Source organism: Mercenaria mercenaria, chromosome 15, assembly GCF_021730395.1.
Source record: "Mercenaria mercenaria strain notata chromosome 15, MADL_Memer_1, whole genome shotgun sequence".
Classification (NCBI taxonomy): domain Eukaryota; kingdom Metazoa; phylum Mollusca; class Bivalvia; order Venerida; family Veneridae; genus Mercenaria; species Mercenaria mercenaria.
In genome coordinates this window covers 33,975,712-34,000,120 of record NC_069375.1, presented here as the reverse complement: position 1 = coordinate 34,000,120, position 24,409 = coordinate 33,975,712, and the positions used below count along the sequence as shown (strand labels likewise).

At 34.0% G+C, this 24,409-nt stretch overlaps 1 protein-coding gene and 1 long non-coding RNA gene across 4 annotated transcripts; both read right to left on the bottom strand.

Annotated features, from left to right (window-relative positions):
* Positions 1–9,437: 9,437 nt before the first annotated feature.
* Positions 9,438–15,507, bottom strand: LOC123534257 (uncharacterized). Its single transcript, XR_008367418.1, has 4 exons — positions 15,407–15,507; positions 13,218–13,356; positions 12,453–12,542; positions 9,438–12,105 (listed from the first exon to the last, which is right to left on the bottom strand). It is a non-coding gene; the product is annotated as an uncharacterized LOC123534257 (long non-coding RNA).
* A 5,277-nt stretch (positions 15,508–20,784) lies between these two features.
* Positions 20,785–24,033, bottom strand: LOC123550641 (GTPase IMAP family member 4-like). Of its 3 annotated transcripts, none has more exons than XR_006686250.2 (3): positions 23,109–23,301; positions 22,801–22,931; positions 20,785–22,385 (listed from the first exon to the last, which is right to left on the bottom strand). XR_006686250.2 is itself a non-coding variant. In XM_045339075.2 (3 exons), exons 1-3 carry the CDS (start codon positions 23,932–23,934, stop codon positions 22,263–22,265), a joined length of 279 nt encoding a protein of 92 aa, XP_045195010.1. In that variant the 5' UTR covers positions 23,935–24,033; the 3' UTR covers positions 20,785–22,262. The 3 variants fall into 3 exon arrangements, 2 of the variants coding, with proteins under 2 accessions (XP_045195010.1, XP_045195005.1); XM_045339075.2 differs by lacking the exon at positions 23,109–23,301 and adding an exon at positions 23,910–24,033; XM_045339070.2 differs by lacking the exon at positions 23,109–23,301 and adding an exon at positions 23,886–23,996.
* Positions 24,034–24,409: the final 376 nt, after the last annotated feature.

Here is a 24,409-nt window from a genome sequence, read left to right as displayed (position 1 = left end):
TGATGCAGATATAAGCCGCGCCATGAGAAAACGAACATAGTGCATTTGCGACCAGCATGGACCCAGACTAGCCTGCGCATACGCGCAGTCTGGTCAGGATCCATGCTGTTCGCTTTCAAAGCCTTTTGCAATTAGAGAAACTGTTAGCGAACAGCATGGATCCTGACCAGATTGCGCGAATGTTTGGTTTTTTCACGATGCGGCTCAATTATATTCTTCATCAATTGAAGTGCTTCACCATATCGACACAATTTAAAAGATTATTTTTCAATGTTATTCGATCTAGGCAGACGACACACAATGCCACTAATAAGAACCACCTCTCTTTGTGACGTCATACTTGTACTACCTGTTGTTGCATGTGTCTCTTGTATAGATCTTGATTCTGCAGAATGTCTAAACTATACGAATGTGGTAGTATCAATTCAAATTATTTGGACAGCCTTTTCTAATTTGAATTTGATAAAGTAAGTCTGCAAATTTATTAAAAATATCCATCTTGAGCACATATGCATCTTTTATATTTTGAAACGATTAATCAAAACGCGTAAAAACCAGTTCACCTGCACTTTTTCTGGGTATATCAAAACCTGATTTTCATTCAGTGAAGCATGCATTATATACTAATGCAGACACGTTTCAAATACTCACCGCATCACTGACTACCTTATGAATATTTAAATGTCGACAAAAACCTACATATAATGATAAATTTTTTCTTGACCTTTCAACATATAAAGGGGAAGTCGATTTATATAAGTTTAAAGTCTCACAGTTCAAAAATAAAAGCTCAACTAGTAACATTAATCATTTGTTGAATACCTGTGACAAAACTATAGTCCCACCAACAACTGTATGTGGCTATACGCCTGCTAAGTTTTATTATTACAAATGCAGTTAGATTTTGCATTTACTACATTTTATTACATGATAATCCTATTAAATAACATTTTGTAAGGACTGCTTTGAAATTTATTTAACAATTTTCATTAAAAATGGACCAAATGTTTTACACTGATATTCCTGCACACTCTTGTAAATCTGTGAATGGTATAAAGTGTTGTGATTGTAAGTACGTATATATGAAATAATGAGACTCATATGAAAATTAACAGAAAGCTGGCACTTACTTGCCATGATAAAATCAGGAACAAATAGTTTTTCTGCCCTTCTAAACAACATAAATGCGATAATCACTGTAGATAGAAAATATTTTTTTAACCACACTTTGGACTTAACAGTTTGGGACAACACGAACTTGGGGCCTTCATGAGGAACTCTGAAGCAAAACATACGAATGTTGTTTATTTATTTACATTGTACAGTCTGAACTCAGAAACATAGATTTTCTTTCAAGTAAAACATTCTAACTTTATATGCCGTCAATATAATATTTGATAGCTCGGACGGTTAGTATGCAAACATATGTAAAAAAGTATGAAAAGGTGCAAAACATTTACAAAATATGTCGATCCACGCGATCATTTGTTTTTAAATTTAAATCTTTTGTTTCTACAAATGAGCTTTTTTTCTGGTCACACTATGCTCGTGTACCTTTGCAGAAAATTACCAAATAATCCAGTTCTCAGCTCACCAAATATTTCTCTTCATTTACATGCAATTATAGTGACTATTGAAAAGACCATGCATTTTGCACAGTAGAGAAGAAGAATGCTTTAGCTTGGTATCTCAACAAAACCCTGAACCTTCATTAATTAAAGTGCTTCAAAGAATAAACAAATGGTGTTCTTAAATTTTCATAGTTAAAAAATAAAATGCCGAATGAACAACTTCAGGGCGGGATTCCAACCAATTTTGTATTCACAGAAAACCTTACAACTACCTATTCCGCTACTCAGCCATTTCGCATGAAAAATTGTACAAAACTGAATGAAACCCATATTATTTTTTTTTTGCATACAGTTGCATGACAAAGTCAATTAGAATAGTTGACAACCTCTTTAAAATAATTTCGTATAAAACAGATTGTGGATTTTATGATGTTCAAACATATTCGATAACACAATATAGGTTAAATATCATCCTTTTTTAAATATCGTTCTAAATACATGGTCCTTTTAACTTGTTACCTCTGACTTGAAAAGTGTACAGTTCAATGTTCACACGATAGTCATTATATGAAACAATTGCCTCGTGTTATATGTCATGCTCCAATTATGAAATGTAAACTAAAATTTATTAAAAAAAGACATTGAGTTGATATTCCTGTTGTTGCTGCAGAATACTGTTACCCTAGATAATTATGTGCATAAAATCTTTAAGTCGGCTGTTACTTGTCAAATACAGAATGATTTAGTCATTGAATTCTAAAACTGAAATAAATTCATATGGAATGGTTTGGCACAGACTGATTTTGTCAATAAGAGAATAGCGTTTTTAACCCTATTACTGATTACTAAGTTCAACTCAAGGTCTATAAGAAGCTGAGGCTTGAAGCACAAGTTGGTGGGGTGCATTATTTGAATTGTGGCGAAATGATAGAAAATAAATAAAAACTCTATGTATGAATATACGAAGAGACATTATTAAATTGTGTAATTGTAATCAGGAAGATAGGAAATGATTTATAATGATTAATTAATCGCGTAAACGGCATCTATGGGCGTCATGCTATACAGATGTACAGTAACAAAAATAAAATACGTATGAAGATATCATAACGGCAATTTTCACACTTTTTAAGGTGAAGAATCTTATTAAGCCGACCAAACATCATACACATTTGTAGTGCCAAACGTTAAAAACCGAGTAATGTACATTAATTGCAGATCTGATGATCGGTCTGTTTCACGTTCATCAAAATTCAGTGTTGCAACTAAGCTTAATATTTATAGTCGTTAATTTAAAACCCATATCGGCGATTCCCAAAAAAATAATTTTTAATTTTAGTCTCCGGACACAGAAGACACTTCAGTTCCAGAAACTTCCATGGTACTTCAGCTTGCCAGGTGTAAAACACCAAACTGTGGACCATTCGACACTGGGGTTTTTATACTATCAGCTACAACTGCTGCTGCTACTGCTACTCCTATTTTATGATTCTGCTTATGCTACTTCTGCTACTGCCACTGCCAATTTCATATTTTTCATACTCGTACTGCCAGTTTCACTTGTTTGCTATTGCTACTTCCAAATGTCACATGTTTGCTACTGCTGCTACTGCTACTTCTAGCCTCACAGCTTTTCTGTTGCTACTGCTTCTGCCAATTTCACGGTTTTTCTTAATATGCTGCTAGTGCTACTGCCCACTTCAAACCGATGACATACAACAATAAGGTAAGGTACAATTTGACTGCAACATTATATACTTTAAAACCTTGTATTTTTTGATAGCTTTTTGTAAATTGTTGCATGCAATTATGTTGTATTAAGTTCAGAAAATAGTAAAATTTGGGAAAATTAATCATTTCTTAGAACATGTCTTTCATTACTTCTTTGCCGGCATATGTTTACTTATTTCAAGTATGATACCTAGCACGTCCATCAGGCTGTATGTGCATATCGAAAGTTCGAACACAGCTAAATTGCATCTAACGGATAGTTAACTTTTTTATTAGGGTTAACCACTTTGTCAAATAAAGAAACTTTGTTATGTTATTTTAATATTGTTTTTTTTTCTTTGACTAAGACCAACTGGTTCAGTCGTGATTTCGGATTTCAATGTTTTATAGCGTTTCCTTAGAAAAATGATAGTCTTTGTATCTACGCAGAAATGCAAGTATTTTAAAGATGCATTTCATTTGTAAGTATGCTCAACACATTTCAAAAACGAATGTGCCAAATAGTTTGCCTTTATTATCCATATTACATAAAGTGTTGCCAGCCAGCGTTATCTTAACATAGTGATATTTCAATTTTATAATTCATGTACAAAACACCCCAATTTATTCATATACTTTACTTGACCTTGTTTTTAATATATGTTCTCATTTTTTGACAGTTCATAGACCTTACAAAACAACAAGAGACGATATGGATCTGTATGATTTTACTTCATGGGGTTTAGTTTTAGTTTAACATTAAAACGCACCGCTGCTCAACATTAACAATAATCATTTTAGATAACACTTCAAAAAATGACGAGTCATTGGAGAGTTCTCTTAGATTAATATGTTTATATTCGAAATAGTTTCAACTTTGATGATTTTGAAACATTAAAACCTTCACCGGTAATTGGAGTTCATCCCTTACACAATTATTACTTGTGCATTCTAAAGACGCAATAGAGCCGGTCTCGACCGGCTAGAGCTGCTACAGACGATGTTATTGAACTAGACACCACTAAAATAAAAATAATGCATGTTATTAAATTTTGCCGTATGTACGTTCTTATTACTTATTTTTTAGCAGTCAGTTGCTGAAAAAATGTGATTGAATTTAACAATAATGAAATCAATTAATGATACATGTGTATAGTAAAATTATGATTATTCTCAAAACGACAGGGTAAGTAAGAGTCACATAAACTCAGGAAATTAGAGAGAAGATGCAGTATATAGGATAGAGATATTTGCAAATGTAGTAATTCTAATAAACACGTAACGACAATAAACACAAATCAAATTTTTTATTATGTTATTTTTCAATGGATACACCGAAACAATTATCGGACATATACCGAATTTTTGAGGATGTCCACGAGGTGCCGCTTTGGGAATCATGGGTGCGCCGGGCACCTGAGTAAGAACGACCCACCTTTCTTATGCCATTTGTATGGCTTCCTCACAAAAAATTCCGCACCGCAAATGAAGTTTCAAAACCACAGCAGTGTGGGCTAATTGAAGGATAAGCTGGTGTGTTGAGGAAAGGTCTTTTTTTGTGCGTTGATAAAAACATCTAAATTAGAAAAGATATTCATCCATAAGAGAAGAGGCAGAAACACTATATTTTCATGTATATTTTACGACAGACGTAATACCGTTTGTATGATAATGTTGGCCTTTGGGTTAAGGATATAGATTACAAATCAGTCTTGGAGATATTTTCATTTCTAACAGGACCAGCTAATAACATACAAACTTTAGAGCAAAATATATCTCTGGTTATTCTGCAATAAATTAACCCCGAACTACGCTGTACACGCACCGTGTTTTGGATAATGCTTCTGCGTAGCACGCAGTTGTAATTTACGTTTATGAAAATACTCCTCTGATTTTCGTCTAAAATTACTTGAAGTAAGTTGTGCTAGAATCGAAATAATAAGTATCTAAGTAAGGTTAATATTTTAGTATCGTTAATTTTCGAACCGGACTTTTCGTATCGTTGGTAGGGCTCAGCGAACCGGACTTTTCGTATCGTTGGTAGTGCTCAGCGAACCGGACTTTTCGTATCGTTGGTAGTGCTCAGCGAACCGGACTTTTCGTATCGTTGGTAGTGCTCAGCGGCTGACTCAGCGAAACTTCATCTGATGAAGTAGTTTGTTTTAGAATATTGAATATGTTTTCACTTTGATTTAACTATTGCTATTATTAGCTGGTGATATTAAGTTAAATCCGGGACCGGTAAATAATGACGACGCCTGTTTATCGATTTTTTCATCAAAATATAAGAAGTATCTGTAACAAATTAGATTTTGTTCTTGAAAGTTGGTTAGACTTTGATATTATCTGCCTCACTGAGGCGCATCTTAATACTTCAGTAAAGACAAATGTTTAAACTTTATACCATTTTGATGAATCATATCTATCTTAAGGATAGTACTTGTCATTCAGAAAGCTTTTAAATTTTCATCACAAAATACTTAATATCTATCAGACTGCCTGATTCATTATGGGCTAAAGAAAATGTCGCGATGAAGTATATTTGATTGCAACTGTATACAGACCATCTAATACAACTGTCAATTTTTTTTGAGAGGATAAACATTTCTGTAGAAAATGCTTTCGATATTAGCAGTAACATTCTAATTTTAGGAGCCATTAATGAAGACCAACTTAATATGAATAATCATAAACTGCGAGATTATATTACTTTTGAACAATATGTACAATGTAATAGTAGAACCTATGTACTTTATTCATCCACCTTTCTAGACCCAATTGTTATTTCAAACGATATTTCAGTTTAACATAAAGGAACATTTACTACTCCGGCAAACATTAGTGATCGCTAAGGCACATTAGGTTAGATTTGACCGACCTTCTTCAGTACTATATATATGACGTATTTGGATCTATAAACGAGCAGATTTAAAAAAAATGAATGAGTTGATTAGAACAACAGACTGGTCTTTTATCAGTTCAAGCACAATCCCCGAGGGAACTACTTCCTTTTCTAATAAATTCATAGATAGAGCAAAGACCTGTATTCCATCCACATATGTGACAAAAAGACCAGGCCCCGTGTTCACAAAACATTTTTCGGTCTCAGCTGAGCTTGAGTTTGAAATTTTAATATCAATTTTACGAAAACTGCAAGGTTAAATTCCAACTGAGACCGACCATTAATACTGAATAGCCATTTGAAAATAGTTATTACTTTGAAATATAGTTTCAAACATGCCATTTAGACACAAATGACAAATAAAGATTCATTATTAAACTCAGCTGAGACCGAAAATGTTCGCAAAAAAGCCCACAAAAATATGTCTGACTGGAACAAAGACCCAAAATTACGTAATATTTAAAGAAAGTATTTAATGCAATATGCAAAATAGAAATTTCTCAATAATTTAGAATTTATTCTCTTTGAAACCCGAGATTCTATTAAAAATTGTTAAATTATTAGTGAAACTGTGCAAAGGTAGCGAAGTTATTCTTCCACTCGAAGTAAACGAAAACGGCAACGTTTCCCATTTTATTTTGGATATAGAAAAAGCAAAATGTATTAATAATTACTTTGTTTCAATTTCAACGGTTGACTCCTTTAGACCTAACCTTCCACCGTTTATAGTGAAGAGTTGATTAATAAGGCCTCTGTCCCGGATGAAATTAGTCATAGAATGCTAAAAGAATGTGAAAATTCAATTTGTAAACCACTGTGTATACTCTTATTTGTTTGTTTGTTTGTGTTGGTTTTAACGCCGTGTTTCAACAGTATTTCAGTCATGTAACGGCAGGCAGTTAACCTTACCAGTGTTCCCGGATTCTTTACCAGTACAAACGTGTTCTCCGCAAGTAACTGCCAACTTCCCAATATGAATTAGAGGTGGAGGACGAATGATTTCAGACGCAATTTCGTTTATAAAATCGTCACGAAGAACATACGCCCCGCCCGTGGATCGAACTCTTGACCCAGGGATCCGTAGACCAACACTCTACCTATTGAGCTAAGCGGGCGGGCTTGTATACTTGATAATAGATCTTTGACTGAATGTGAATATCCAGAAACATGTACATATGTATGTGGAAAGCAGCAAGTGTGATTAGTTGTGTAGGAAAGAGTCATATTCAAACATTTTTACAACCATTAGTATTCAAACGATTTAATATATTCAAAGCAGCAGGGTTTCTTACCAGGTCACCCTAATGTGTTTCAATTGTTACATATTTATCACCAAATAATAATGTTCGTCTTACGATAATAAAACACCCACATGACTTGTATGGATTTCTGCGACTTATCAAGGGCGTCCGATCGAGTATGGTATGAGGGTCTAATTTTCAAATTAAAACTTTGTGGAAAACTTTTGCAGTAGACAAAAAGTTATCTTTCTAATCGTCATCAAAAAGTGATCGTCTTTCTCTGATCTCAAATCTGTACCTGTTGTAGTCCCCCAAGATTCGGTCCTTTGTCCTCTATTTGTTTTAATATATGTGAATGAAATTACTGATAACCTGTTAAGTGTAGCTTGTCTTTTTGCTGATGATAGTTTTATAGATGTCGCATATTTAGATATAGATTTCATGCAACAAATCTTAAATAATGATCTTCAGATCATTAGTGGCTGGTCTCTGCAATGGCTCGTTGAATTTAATCTTAGTAAAACAGAGGTAGTATTGTTTACATTAGGATCAGAACGTAAACCTGCATTAATTTTCAATAATGTAAGTCTTGACTTTGTCGAAAGTTATAAACATTTAGGAGCAACATTTAGAGCTGATGGAAAATGGCAGGATCATATTAATAATATAATGTTATCTGCTTCGAAAGTTCTTGGATCAATGAGATCATCAAAATTTAAAATTAATCAGTTGAACGGCTAACGAAGGAAATAAGTTGGGTTTCATTAAAAGTCAGGCGCACTATTCAAAAACTTATACATGTACTTGTTTATAAAGCAAGAAAAGGAAACCAGCCAAATTATCTAGCGTGTGAATTTCCTGCAATTGATTCTGAAACTACTCCCTACCGTCTTCGTAATAAAACGACTATGAAACATTTGCTCGTCGTACTCAGATAAACAGTTCATGTTTTATTCCATCAGCAACTTCTCTCTGGAATTATCTTGAAGTAGACATACGAAACTCGCAATCATTTAGATATATTCAAAACTAAATTTAAGACAAACTTTAAAGCGCATACCATTCCTAAGTAACACTGTTTAAGAGACAAATTTCAGTATATCATGCACGCATTTGTAATTATTGTAGTAACCTAAATGGTAATCTTTTTTAATCATCTGCGTAACAATCATATGTACCAATGTAATCATCAAAATGAGGACGCAGAACATTTTTTCTTCGAGTGTATTTACTCTAAAACTCAGAGAATTAACTTATTTCGGGATTCTCGTATGTTCCATCCGCTTAATTTAGACGTTTTGCTCTTGGTAGTGATAGATATACGGATGAAGAGAGGTTCAAAAATACATACAAAGACTGCAAGATTTAAATAGTAATGTACTTTATTATGAATAAGAATATAAAGTTGAGAATACTGGAATGTCTTATACATTAGATTGACCTCCAACCCAGCAAACACACCACGTTGTTACAACGTTGTTATGACGTCTTTTCCTGACGTTGTAACAACGTTGTTTTTTGGTTGATAATGAAAGGTGCGTTGACGTCTTGTCACAACGTTGGAAAGACGTCTTTTTTGCAACGTTGGAAAGACGTCTTGTCCACAACGTTGGAAAGATGTTGTTTTTTGGTTGATAATGAAAGGTGTGTTGACGTCTTTTTCACAACGTTGGACAAACGTTGTTTTTTGGTTGATAATGAAAGGTGCGTTGACGTCTTTTTTGCCACCTTGGAAAGACGTCTTTTTCACAACGTTTGAAAGACATAGTTTTTTCTTTGATTGTGAAAGGTGTTTTGACGTCTTCTGCAGTGTTGGAACGACATATTTTTAACAACTTTGGAAAGATGTATTTTTTACATTTGAATGACATCTTTTCTCAATGTTGTTCCGTCTAAAAGCACAAAAAAACCCCCAACAGTCTATGGTTTTAAACAAAAGTGTACTGAATAATAGAATAGTCACAAGACGTATCTTAACATACTGGGTCTAGTAAGAAAACATACTAGATATGATTCAACTGAAATGTTTTTATTAAAAAGTACATATACCATTCAATCAAAAATAAATTTTGTTGATGCATGTAATCTGTAAAAAGAGCTGTTCAGGGACAGCAACAGTCAATCGACTATTCAATAGCTTTTTAACAAAATATTTCATCAATGAATACAACGATAAACACTTGTGGAAATGGGCAACCATTTTGCTTGAATGTAATAAAGTGTCATAGCATATAAAAACAAGAGCTGTCATAGAAGCAGCATGTTTAACTATTTTAAAACTTGATACTAAGTGAAGAAACATTATCTTGAATTCTAGCATAAAACTGCAGTTATTGTCACTTTTCGGGGGTGTCTTAACAGGAGAGAAAACGTGTATTAACAGAGAGATTCTCGCGCTCACATGCTGTTGTAACACCTTTTTATTTATGCGCGTTCCGTGGCAAAGCGTAAACGTATTACGGCCCCAAAACGAATAATTCAAAAGGAAATGACGTGAACGTGATAAAACAAACTTTACCGCGCATTTCATGGGAATTTAATGACGTTGAGGGACAATATATTCATTTACTTGGTTTTGCATTTTATGCCAGAATAGCGTTAGCGCATGTTATTTTCGTGTTATAACATCTACAGAATCCCTCGGGAATCATTGGTACCTGGCTTGGGTACCAACCAATCCCTCGGGATTCTGGAGATGTTGTAGCACGAAAACATGCGTTATCCCTACACAATTACTTTATGTTTGAACAAAAAGCATTGAATAATAGCCATAAATGAGTGAAACTGCCTAAAATTCCTTTAAATAATTCAAGAAATACTGGTTCGATACCACACTTCGGTCTGTGAAATCTGATCTTAGATGCTGACAGAAAACAAGTAGGATAGCTCTGCATATAGTTTGTACAGTCTAGCTAAAATCTTAAAGTTACTCACCCACAGTTTGGGTGAAATTTTTCAACATCTTCCTTTCAAAAAGTTTAGCAGAGAATGTGTATTTGACACAGAAATGTGATCTAAAACGGTTGAGAATAAAATTTAGATATTGGTAAAAATGCAACAGGAATGTAAATTTTCTGCAATATTTCAAATTTAGTATACTACATTCTGCACAAGATTTATTGTTATTTAATGGAATATCTTGCTTAATCATTCCAATAAGTTTGACTGAACCAATTTCCAACTCCAAAAAAGACCATAATTTATCCAAACTCGTTGACAGAGTTATCTGCTCTTGCCTACAGATGGAAATCATGATAGTAAGTAAGTAAGTGTTCAAAGTTTCAAAGCCATATGTCAAATAGTTTTGACAAACACGTACTTGTACGCAAACTGAACCAATTTCTAAGTACAAAAAGGCCATAATTCAGCCAAAATAGTTGACAGAGTTATGAACACTTACTTACAGATGGCGATCATATAATAAACAAGTGTTCAAAGTTTCAAAGCCACACATCAAACAGTTTTCACAAAACATGGACTGGTAAGAAATTGTACCAATTTCCAAGTCCAAAAAGAGTCATAATTTAGCCAAAATACTTGTAAGAGTTATGTACTCTTATCTACAGATACAGACTATGGTATAATAATAATCAAGTGATAAAAGTTTCAATGTCATATGTCAAACAGTTTACACAAAATATGAACTAGTAGGAAATAAAAGGTACCCTAATTCAGCAAAAGTCCTTGATAGAGTTATGTGCCCTTGCCTAAAATTGGATATGGTGATGATAACAAGTGTTGAAAGTTTCAAACCTTTATCCCCAAAGGTTTTGTCAAAATGTAAACTGGTACCAAAAACTTAACCAAGGTGTGACGCAAAGCTGATGCCGTATCGAGTAGGATAGCTATTCTTATAGTTCAAATAGTAAAGTTATAAAGGTCCAATTGCGGCATCTTTTATGCAGTTTCCGAAAATGATTTTAATAAAAAATCTTGCAAAAAAGTTCTATGTAGAACAATCTGAACAAAATACATTTTTTTTTTATATAACTTTCAGCCAGGTCATTTAATATTGATTTATGTGACAAATTATTTTAATTATTCTCAAAATCACTACAAATGGATAAAGTCTGCCCATCACTTAGCTTGAGACAACATTAACCTTAACCAACAAATTCTTGATTTTGCCTTGTGAATGAGTAATCTAATCCATTCACAAAAATATTAAGAATAAATAAAGTAAAGTTTAAGTGTAATGGACTGGCAAAACAATGAACAAACAACTGCAAATTTTTGAAAAACAATTCATTGTGCAAACTTTTTTTCTTGAGATACTATTTGAAATTTCTTCACCTTGTAGAATTTTAAATTATCTGAAAAAAATTCCAATAACACTGTGCATCCAGAAAATGAATTGGATACAAGTTCTTCAGTTTTGTATACAACAAAAAATCAAACTTAACTTGCACTGTTTTCACACATTTCATGTATATCACTTTTCAGCTGCATTTAGAATTTACTGAAAGATTCATTTTGTAAGTAGAACTGTTTTGCATTTAACACATTTTAAATTCAAATGTTTGTGTTTTAGAGCAGATTACACAGTATGTAAGTCATGATTTCTGCTATTTCACTATTTCAGATTTCCTTTTGAACTGGATTTCTATCTGATAGTGCATATATCAGTCACAGGCACTTCTCCCACTCCTAGCTCCCCTTCCTGGTCCTATGTCTACGCAGGCTGAAAATATACATTTTAACACACATGTAAACTTAAAACGTTTTGTTAAAAACTAGAAGATGATCACACATATTAGAATTATGTATAAAGTTAAATGTATGGTAAGGTGACGGTGTATCATTTTTAATGCATGACATACTAATTTCTTTACTTTATCACAAAGTTTATACGGTAATACAGTGGGTGGGATAGCGCCGATGTCGTGAATTCATTTCTGACATACTGAGTTTTCAAAATTTCTGGAGCCCTGAATACATTGGACGGGTTCATTCAAATGCTAGAATTTCTATTCTTACTAACACCATTCTCACGTAAGTATGATCAAATATCATTTCTTAAATATTTACCCTTCAAGATCGAAAACAATGTTGTCCTTTCTTCTCCCAGTTTGCTTTTCCTCTGATGTTAACATGGTCATTAGTTTCACTGTCATCAACCTGTGAAACAGAATGAACTTGGTGATAAAAAGTTAATAAAAAAGGTACAATTTGAATCTATATCACTAAAAATTAAATCATTAAGACAAGTATGCCAAGGAGCAGAGTGTTGAGCCCGCCAGCTGTCAAGTGGACCTTGGACCTAGGGACCTGGTTCTTGCGCATGACACCCCGTCTCATAATGGTAAACATTCATGCCAAGTTACATCAAAATCCCACCATGCATGAAGAAGAACTGCTCTGGACAAACTTCAGTATGACCGTAGGCCTCTTAACTGTGACCTTGACCTTTGAGACAGGAACATGGGGTTTACGCATGGCACACCTTCTCACTTAGGTAAACATTCATGCCAAATATAAACAAGATTGGTTCGTGCATGTATAAGTTATGGTCCGGACAAAATCAGACAGACACAAGCACATACATCGAAAGTGGCGACTATATCGAGCTCACCGTAAGTGGGTTCAACAAAAACTTGACACAAGACAAATACAACTCTTGCATAATTATTATTTTTCATTCTGTTAAAGTATTCTTCTAAATTTAAAACATGCACAAAAATGCTTGTGAAACACGATTCAGATGAGTTTCAGTTAAGTTCACGCATATTTTATTCAAGAGGAAGTAAAAAACAGGTAATAAATTTATGGAAACTTTATTCCAATATTACTTACTTATCAAACACCATGATATCCTTGTACAGCTAGAAATTGTGCCACTGGCCCATGAGTAAGTGTTGTATATAAGCAGAAGATAAAGATTCTATTCACAGTCCCTCATAGATGTTCTTCCAACAGCAGACAACATGAAAACCTGTCAACAGCAAAAAATTTCAAATTAGAGCTACTTTGTAATAATCTACATTTTAAGCACACACAACAGTAGTACACCCATGCATAAAATAAATTTTGAGAATTTACTGTCTTGCATTTTAGATGTAAACAACCTTGAATCAGTTTCACAACTAGTTTACAGTTAACCTTTAGCCTACTAGCAACAAGTGATTCTGCCTTTGCGACCAGTGCAGACCAAGATCAGCCTGCACATCTGTGCAGGCAGATCATGGTCTGCACTGTTCGCTATTCAGTCAGTAAATTTTCAGTGAACACCCCTTCGAAAAATAGATGGTACTGTCCAAACTGAACGATGGATCAGTTCATTTTAGAAACTTAGCAGGGTAAAGGTTAATGAAAACTTATGCCTGACTAAACTCAGACATACCAAAGTCTTTGTAAAACAGATCCTAGGTTTTCTGCACGAGGCATATAATTATGTTACTAGTCAAAATAATTCGCCGTTCAGATTGTTTTATATTTGTGACGGGCAATCTAAACGTCAAAACTTTGAAGGACCAAAATAATGGAATATAAATCACAGTACACAGTCATGTAAAGTTATTGGTTTTGCGTTTTCGCATATTTGCATGTAGAGACACGGTAAACTTTAATCGTGTACAGTACATACATACATTTAAATCACCAGAAAATAAGTAATTTTGGATATTATTTGATAGTTTTGGCATAAATCATTGAGAAATTGAATCCCTGTTCAATACATGTAAGTTTATTTGAATTTATGACTAATGTTTGAAAATAATCGGCATTTAAACCTATAGCATGTAAAGCGTTGGCAGCGATGAAAATTTCATCGGAAATTGCTTCAACTATTTTGGTCTTTCGAGTGTTTGACGCAAGTGGGGATACTGCCCATATGAAAAGAATTATCCCAACATTTCCTAGGATCGCATCAAATTAATTGGACTATTATGTTACTTCTGAAGAGAATCATCAGGCATCAAACGAATGTGAAGCAGTATAATAAATTATATTATATGAAGATGTCCAAATACAACGTAACAGGATGTTTCGGGACAGTGTGATAACTTGACTGTCGCTGTCTCAACATGTCTAAACTTATTTGGCACGATTTCTTTCAGGAAATCTCTAAAACATGTGACGTCACGCAATGGCTTTGACTACAAACAAAATGTTAAAACTGTTGATTTTATGTTAGTCAATATGGTGACAGCGACAAGTAAGCATAGTTCTGGCTATATTTCTGTTGCCTTTAGATAATGGAACAACCTGTTCACACTGGCACTTCTGTTAAATTTTCTTGTTGTATGGTGGATGGCGTGTGAATGCACTGCACGTTATTATGCAGAAGGGGGGATGGGCAGGGACTTTTTTCATATACAGACTTTTGGTGGCTTGATAGAATTTTGATCAGAATTGATAAAAAAAAATATTGATAGAATCTGTGTTTTAAGAATATTGATGCAGTTAGAAAAACATCACTGTTTACAAAAAAAAAAAACATGGACGTCTAGCCGCTCACTGTCTTATCAGTTCTAAAAATAGAAACTACAACGGATTTGTTTACAAACACCATCTAGTCTAGTCCTATATCATGACCTGCATAAAATTAGTTTGACTACCACACCCCTAGCCGCTTCCAACAAGTAATGCGCTGTTTGGTGACAGATATCAACATACAAATGGCATGTAACTGTTAGACACTAAGCATACGTGAATTTATAAACTAAAAACCCTTTGTCAAAACCTTTATGATTTATGGAAAGTTCAACTTCTAACTATTTTTTGCACTGTAAACAGTAAAAGACTGCAAAATGTTGACAGTCTGATCTTCATCGCATGCAAGATATTTTAAGTAAGTCCATTTCTAGCCTAAAATGCATAATTATTAATTTATCCTCATGCAGCACAACAATGTCAACATACAAATTACCGGTAATAGGCCTACCGCGAAAATATATGACAATATAAGTTATAGCTATAACTTCAACAGTTTTAAAAACGTCATGACAAAAAATAACTGCTGTAAAAACTAACAACATACTTACAGGTGGAGAAGCCATGATTTGACATATAATCTGTACAGGGCGCTTTTTAAATACTTCCACGAATTTTCAAAACTCCGATCAACAATTCAATTCAATTTATTTCGATCATGGCATATTACATGCATGTGATCATGACAACACAAGTAACAAAATATAACAGTCAAGAAACAGTTACATAAACATATGAATAGTATGCTCTTACATAATAAGATAATGTAGTTAATTGTTAACATAATAAGATAATGTAGTTAATTGTTACAAGTATCAGATTTGAACATATTTTGCCTAACATTACAGTTACTAAATTATCTAAATCAAAAGAAAACAACATGAACGAGCGCAAAAATGCACGTGAGCTAGACCGGTTTTGATTGGTCAATTTCGAACACATGTCGAAAATCATGGGACGGAACTCTTTCGAGTTAATGTTAGGTAGCAGATGGCGGTTTTTTCTAGTACTTCGGACTTCCGAGCGATGTGGCCAAGTCAGACGGCTTCCGATATCTTACGAGATGCAGACCTGAAAATAAAAAGATACCGGTTTACATCTTACTTGAAGAAGAAAATAAAATACATAGTAAACTTCATACAAAGCATAGATTTTTAAATCCACAAGCCACCTGAAAGATAATTTCAGCCCGCGAAAATACATGACATTTCAGCCCAAATTAGCAATATCTCCAACTGGCCTTAAAATGTTAGGGGAAATGATAGAGCCAAATGGCCACTTGCATTCTGTACTCAGTTTCAAGTATTACTTGCAGAGCTGGACAAAAATACCTGTCTACCGATTACTTTTTTCACTATTTTCAACTGTGTGAGGCCTATATGACATTTGACAGTTCACGAGACGCTCAATGCTGATAGTGGTATATATGCATTTCAAGCATTTATATGAAAATGATGCCATCAAGCTTACATTCGTATCTGCCAGAATTTCTGCAACATACCATTCTTAAACTTGTTAATCACAAACTCACATCAACAAATATTTCAAACATCAAAACAGCCTTCACTTCAAGGTTTTATCTCTAATGACAGATTTTGACCCTGGCCAATTCGAATCTGTGGCTGGAAACTACCAACTGCTACCTTAGATGGTTAATGTTACTAACCTCACGACATGACGAATAGCGCTAAACGACAAAAAATGCAATAAAGTATTCACGCAATGAAATTATTTTTGCAGCTTGAAATATTTTAAAGTTTCAGTAAATCTAATGACGTTGTTCCAACGTTTTTACAACGTCGGAATAGCGATGTCGGATTTTGGTCGCTGTAAAGCCGTTGGAACAACGTCGGAATTAGCGACGTCGGATTTTGGTCGCTGTAAAGCCGTTGGAACAACGTCGGGATAGCGACGTCGGACTTTGGTCGGTGTAAAGTCGTTGGAACAACGTCGGATTCTGGTCACCGACGTCGCGACCCCAAAACAACTATAAAAAGACGTCTTTGCGACGTCGTGTGTTTGCTGGGAAAGGAGCTGGATACCACCCCCCCTCTCTCTCTCTCTCTAATAAAAATATATTGCTTTACTTCATTTTCAAATTTACATAATATTTTTACCCGCCATTTTGTTTCGTATTATATCTGTTGGGGACGGTCGTCATCTTATTTTGTAGTAACTTGCGGCCACGCCCATTTGCTTATCTGTTTGTGTTTGTAAAATTTTTATAGTATCCCTGTAAATATTGAATGAGTTATATATATATATATGTAAGTTCATTACAAATGGTTTATTTTCTCGGTAAATTCACGGACAAACTGGTGAACAGTAAGTTGTAGTTCTTATTCTTTTATCACCTTCTTTATATTTAAAATATGAAACATTCTGTTATGTGATTACTGATGCCTTCTGCTAAAAGTACTAAAACATGTTACCTGTCTGTTTGAGCATGTACCACGTTCCTGTTCCTTGTCATCAACACGAGCACTATTACTGATGAAATGTATTCTTACTCGTGATTTTGAATAAGTTCCCTTTAAAATGTTGTAGAATGTTTCCTTCCACTTGTCCACCAGTCTCGTCCAGCTGGGTTGTTTTGCTCTATTCTTTGCAACTTTTACTGGCGACAAGGAATGAAGTTGGCTGTCGTCATAGGTCATATTTACTTTCTATCTCAAACCGTTTTTATGGCAGAAATTCGTGAAAGTTTGTGCATGTATCAAGTTCTAGCAACTCATTTCATCAATTCCTTATGCCTTCAGTTTTCATTCCCGATGTTGAACCGTGACTTCATATCATGTAGTAACCTTTGTTAACCTTCATAGTAATTCCTTAAGAGTTAAAGTAAAGTAATCCATGATAATGCTGATGTTTTTTTTTTTATCAAAGCGCAATTGCTATATTTTTGATTTATAGTCATCCTCACGTTTGGCAGTTGCTATGCAACGTCGAAGCTTGTGTAACGGCCTTCTAACTGCAGCTAACTGATTCAATCACGATGTTCAGTATTACGTGTTTTTGCCACTGAACGTTCCAAGGCGGTGCTAATCGTTTGTACGTTTCTGTGCTATGTGTTGCGCTTGTTGGGAGGTTTTGGAATGTGGATTTCCCTGTTGGTTATTTATCTTTTATTTAAGTATTTCTCTGCATATATGTGCAGTTATTATTTGTTTATCTTTAAGGTTTGAAATATCTATGGTAAACACTTCTTTGGCTTGTGAAAAGTATATTTTACAGTTGTAAGCTGTGGGATAAGGACGATTCCAAAACATTTCTGTGGCGCGTTTATTTTCCACAGTATCACCCTGTGGGTTGTATGCTGATTCTTCTAAGAGCATGAATAGGCACCCACATGTTCAGTTTGCACTTGCTCACTGGTTTTGCTATTATTAAAATTTTACTAAATTATGACTCGAAATCAACATTTGAATAGTGTGCTTTATTTTTCTGCGTGTTTTGGAAGTAGATTTACCGTAAAATCATTTAATTTCGTGGGCATGAAATTTTGTGTCTTTGCTCAAAATGGCAATTTCGTTGGAACATTAATTCGAGGATTTCAACTTTTGAACATAAAATGAATGGAAATCTTACTTGTTCGTTGGGATTAAATTTCGTGGTTGGACTCCACTACGAAATTCATAAAAACTAGAACCAAATTAGAATTGGTCAACCAAAAACCAAATTGGAATGATTCAGTTGCCGACCAATTATGATATATTAGGTCTAAATATATCAGAGTGGGTTTTCTATTTATTTACGAACGAAAACTACGGTGGCCTATTTCTGCCAGCTACATACCCACATGTTTATCTCGAAATTCTCGTAAAAATGTCACTAATTCAGTTATTATCTGGCACGTGACAAAACTGCTTGTTATCTACTTAAGTATCTTACCAGGACAAAAAAAAAAATGCTTCTTAGTGCCCACTACTGCCATTCACATATTCACTTACGTTAACTGCGTATCTTGATTTTTGTCAGTTAGTCAGTTACTGGCAATATTCCGCAATTGTTTCCCATCATTACGGAATAAAAGAAAATGCATAAAGGGGCATAATAATTATGCAAACTTATCATTTCAAATCATATCGATTGACACAAGCCATTAGGGGAGGTGTTAGGGGATGGGTGGATATACACTCGTTCATTCTGTTACAAGATGAGAAAAATGTGAAGCCAGACGCGAGACTTGAACCCTTGGCCTCGGAATACCGTTCCGATAATCAACGGACTGGGCTACCAAACCACCTGCACATGTTCTCCCCCTTTCAATATTTAAGTTCTATATCGTGACATATTTGTGGATTTGCGGTTGGCAGAAATATGCCATCATAAAAACAGCAATTTCCTGTTTTACTATTGATTGACGTTGAATATTTGCTGTCGTAGTAGAAGTAGTAGTAAGTTAAATTATGAAAAGCAAGACAAATGACAGAAACAAAAATGAGTTTTTTTCTGATAATAGTATAATTATGAATGAAAAGGAGGTTTTCGATACTAAGAAAGTAACAATATCTACATACGACTGTTTGCTGATTTTAATTAGATATGTTACGTTTTGAAATTAAAATTTAAAAGTTTATTGTCTATCAAATGTTGATTATTTCCATTAAGCCTAAAAGGAACATTGATGTAATAAAATAATTGTTGACTTTTGAGCCGTTGAATATGACGTAATATTCATAACAAAAAGACAGTAAACATTATCTGCCAAAACTGTATCACGAAAGAAGTTTAGTCGCAAATGTCTGCAAAAGTTGTAGCTGATCCCATCAGTATGTAAAAAGGGTAGTGCCAATTAAAATAGCTAGATTCTTTAAGATATCGTGTATATATACTACATTTTCAAGCAATGGACATTAACATTTTTGGAACGAGTTTTTATTTATCAATGATGATCGGACGAAATTTTCAAGTTTTATTGTTAAAAAGAACTGAGAAGGTAGTTTTGTGTGTGCTGTTTATAGAAACTGTGTCAGGTCGTGACTATTAGTTTACGAAAATACTCCGTCCGGCAACATGCACAATACAGTATATAACTGTACAGCATGGACTTTGTTTCCTGTCTCTTTGTTTTTTGTTGTAAGGACCAGGTCGGGTTTTTAAAGATTTTAATGGTACATGAATGTATTAAATATAGATAATTGTTGTTTTTTTTTTTGGTTTAAAATAAAAAATAAAAATTTCTCCAAGAGAACACTGGATGCAATATTTTCAGGAGTTGCGTACCCGTAGAGAAAAAAAACTTGATAATTTAAGTATTTCGCCACATCTTTATCTTTGTTTTCATCAGTATATATACTCGGTTTCACTGAAAAGTCACCACCCTTATGGCCCTTATATTTAAAAAAAAAAAAACAAAAAAAAAAAAAAAAAAAAACACGCATTGGACTGTGTTACAAGCATAACTCGACTATCATTTTGACGTAACTAAGACGTCACTGGTGTAAAGATTTGTCAAATTCAATGAAATTCATTTGAGGCACAGGCTGCATTTTCAAGCAATGTGGATATGTATGAAAATTTTTATCCCCCAAATCATTATCGCACTTGAAAGTTAGTCGACAGACTAAAAGGAATACGTTAAGAAACCAAAATATCTTTGCGTAGAATGCCGCGTTTAAGGCACGATCAACGCCATCAGGCCATTGGCGTGGTTGACGCCCAACTTTCATATCGTGAAATTGCACGTCGTATGTGCTATTCTCGCCTGACAGTCATGAAATGGGTTAGAAGACATGATCAGACAGGGTCTTTGAGTGATAGCCCGCGCACAGGCCATGAAAAAGTGACGTCGATATTGTATAAAAAAATAAAGAGGTATATATTAAATGGTAAATGACGCCCAGTATATTCTTGTCGAAATATTAGGTTTATTTCATACATAGATGTAAACCACTTATCTGCAATTTATTTTAAGGTGGTTGTCACATAATGCTTTATAAAATTTATTCGTTTCAAGCCTCAAACATTTGTGTATGTATTACATTATTTGAAAGACATTACTTATCATATATAGAAGTATTACAAAACTTTAAAACATTTATCAATACAATTGGCTTTTTTGACAGATTTATCACTATTTCCTCATAATTATTAGTATACATGGTACAAAACTTGAAATAACATCATACACACACAGGTGCCTAATTTATGGCCTCTGGTGTCGTAAACTCATTGTATGCCATTTTACATTTTTCATTTGTTTGATAAAACCGAGCTTTATGTTCCTAATTCATTTCAACGAGAGATGAGCATGACAAAGTATTACAGTAACCGTACAATGTCCTTGTAACTTTACAGCAAAGTGCAGCTGCTAAGCTTGTGCCTACAGAAATTCCAAGCTTTCTTAAAAAATGCCGATAATCCATGCAATGCTTCATCTCCATTTTCACCTTTGTTAATCTTATCTTTAAAATCATCTATTGGCTGCCTAGGTGTCTCATAGTGTACACTTTCGATGTCTATTTTACGGTTTCGTCTAGAACTTGCCTCGCGCTTACCGCGGTGAATCTGTTCTTCTGATTGGTCAGATGCAGAGGCTTGCATTTTATCTGAATAATCTCCACTTTGGTTTTGATATTGTTTGGCATGTACAAAATCCTGAGATATATTGCTGTTCGACTGATTATCAAAACTCCCAGGTACCTCAAAAGTCTTGGAAAAAGAGTGTTTTTCCGAAGTTTGTGTTTCGGATGATGGAGGATTCTTTGAGTTTGAAGTTGCTACTTCTTGTCTCAAATGCTGCTGACTTGCCTGTGTGTTCGAGCTGCTGTCAAATATTGGGAGATTTCCAACGCTTCCACTTCCACATATATCACTTTATTCATTGACAACAACTATACTTGCGGGTGTTGATTGTATTTTGTCTTGCATATTCACGGCTAAACCTACATTGTATTGATCTTCTTCATTTGTACTTTCGTCTTCAGTTTCTACTGTAAAAACTCTATCTAAATATTTGCACTTGTCGTCTGATATTTTCATACGTAATCCAGAGTTTTGTAAAATCATAATTGATTCCTGGGTCAGCTCACTTGGACATTTGTTTATTATATTTGCCTCTGCGAGTTGGAACGCAACATTAGAAAAATGTTGATTACAATTCGTTTGTTTAATATTTTCAACCACCTCGAAAAGTCGTCTTATCTGCCTGTCTTTTATTTCATCAGAAGCGACATTGTTCAAAGGTACAACATTGTCATTGCAAGTTCTCACCAATTCTGCAAGCTTATCATGTGGATCGTCATATATATACTTACGTTTTGCATCTTCACTACTCGTATCGGTAAGTATAACGCATGCAAACTTTTCTACACCACGACCAAACCACTGAAAAAATAGATCTTGTGTTTTCTGTATTTCCTCTGTAAATCGACCTCTCATCAGAACAAATGCGATGACATGGAATCAAGGAGTGGCCAGAACTAGAGCTGTCAGCAGTTCCTTGTGTACGGCAGTGTGATTGGAATCCGTGTCAAAAAATCCCGGAGTGTCCACTACTTCTACTACTTTTCCAAATCGCATGTACTTCTACAAAACATAGTAATAAGCACAATTGAAGTTAGGGCTAAGAAAACGTTAGAATATATAACTGTTTTGTTTTCATCTGATATGTTTGCACATACCCAGCATACTTAAACAATTCAATAGTTTATATATATGAAATTTGACTGTACATCGTCTAATTATGTCAAGTTACAATGCACAACAAAATTATCGGCCTGACACAATTTTGCGCACACACAAACACACGCACGCACGCACGGATACACACATGTACGCACGGATATCTTAATAACATTTTTTAAGACCCGTGGCATAAAAATGCTAATATATATTATCTTACCGAAGAGGGCATGAAAAACAAATAAGTTGTCAATAGTCGATTATTAAAATAAATGAAATATTTCTTTTGATATAAAATAAAAATTATAAATTGTCTCACATTTGACCATTTGCATGTCTTTGTCTTCGATTTTGATGACTCAGAAACTTCAAACACATTATCCCCTACGATTGTTTTACCAGTGGAACTTATGCCATGTCCAGTACGTCCAATCAGCAAAATTCTGAAGTCTAGAAATAAGATATTAAATAATTAGAAATGTACTGCAAAATGTCGAAAGACTTTCTAAACAAGCGTAATTTAAGTTAGCCTATGTGTTAGAGATTTGTCATATTTGCGTTGGTTAAACATAACTGTTCCGACATCTCCCATGCACTATTCCCCCTTAATATTATAAAGAAGCTTACATAATAGTTCATTCGTGATTAGGTTTTACTTATATATAGCGGAAACAAAACGGAGAAGCATCATATTTTGTATTTTGTTGTTTTCTTTTTATTTATATCCAGTGCATTATGTTTGCATTCCGATATCGTGACAGGATATATCGCTTAAAATTATCACATGTATTATAAGTGGAGAATGCACTGCTCTCAAAAATTATAAATGAACTACTCGATATAATAGTTTTATCCGGATATAAATGTTAAAATTTACATAAACTGACATAGAGAATGATGATATAAATCAGTAAAATGAATGCGTCTCATTTTATCTAATGAAGTATATATAAGATACGAAACTACATAGTATAGTAAACAAAGAGTAAAGCTAAACTATACTATTATAACTTATTTCATATAAATAGCAACTACGTTTTCAATATAAAGGGATCTATGTAATAATTCAAACTTTCCAAATTGACCTTTTGTTCTACTTTACTTAAGAAAACAGATTAGTAATTGTGTGACTGGCTGCTAAATATTAGATTGTATTCGTTTCAATGAAAAGCGTGACATTTACAGAAATCATCGTTATGCACTATTGTACCAGTCATTACATAAAACTTACATGGATTTTACTTAAATGATATACTCAGTTTATAAAAGTGTGAACGAAATAATTAAAACCTCGCATAAATCACAAGTCAAAACTACAACTTTAACTAGGATATCCTCCAAAACTGGCAAAAATATACACGGCCAAAAATTAACCTGTAAATAATAATGATAATAAACATTTACAATCATTATTACTGATAATCCCACCTGACTCGGATAAGTTAGAAGCCATTTCATATCCCAAACAAAGAGCTCTACTTTCGATTTAGATCTTCCGGGTTTAAACACTTTCGAAATGTAAACACAATTTGTTGTATTACTGCAACTATTAATAGATTGAAATAAATTTGGGGGAATTCAAGTTTAAATTTTGCATGGGTTTAAAATGACAATAGTCAGTTTTTTTTGCATTAAACTTCTAGATCGTGCGACAATAAAAAATAAAAATAAAAGTTTCAGATATCAGAAATTATTGCTATATGTCTTAACCTTTAGCCTGCTGGCATTAAGTTATTCTGTCTTTGCGAGGCTGATCATGGCCTGCACATTTCGCTATTCAGCCAGTATATTTTCAGTGAACATTCCTTCGATTAATAAATGGTATTGCCCAAATTGAATGATAGACCAGTCCATTTTAGAACTTTAGCAGGGTAAAGGATTAGAAAGCATTGAAGCGTAGTTACTGACATTAGCTTTATTTACTATTT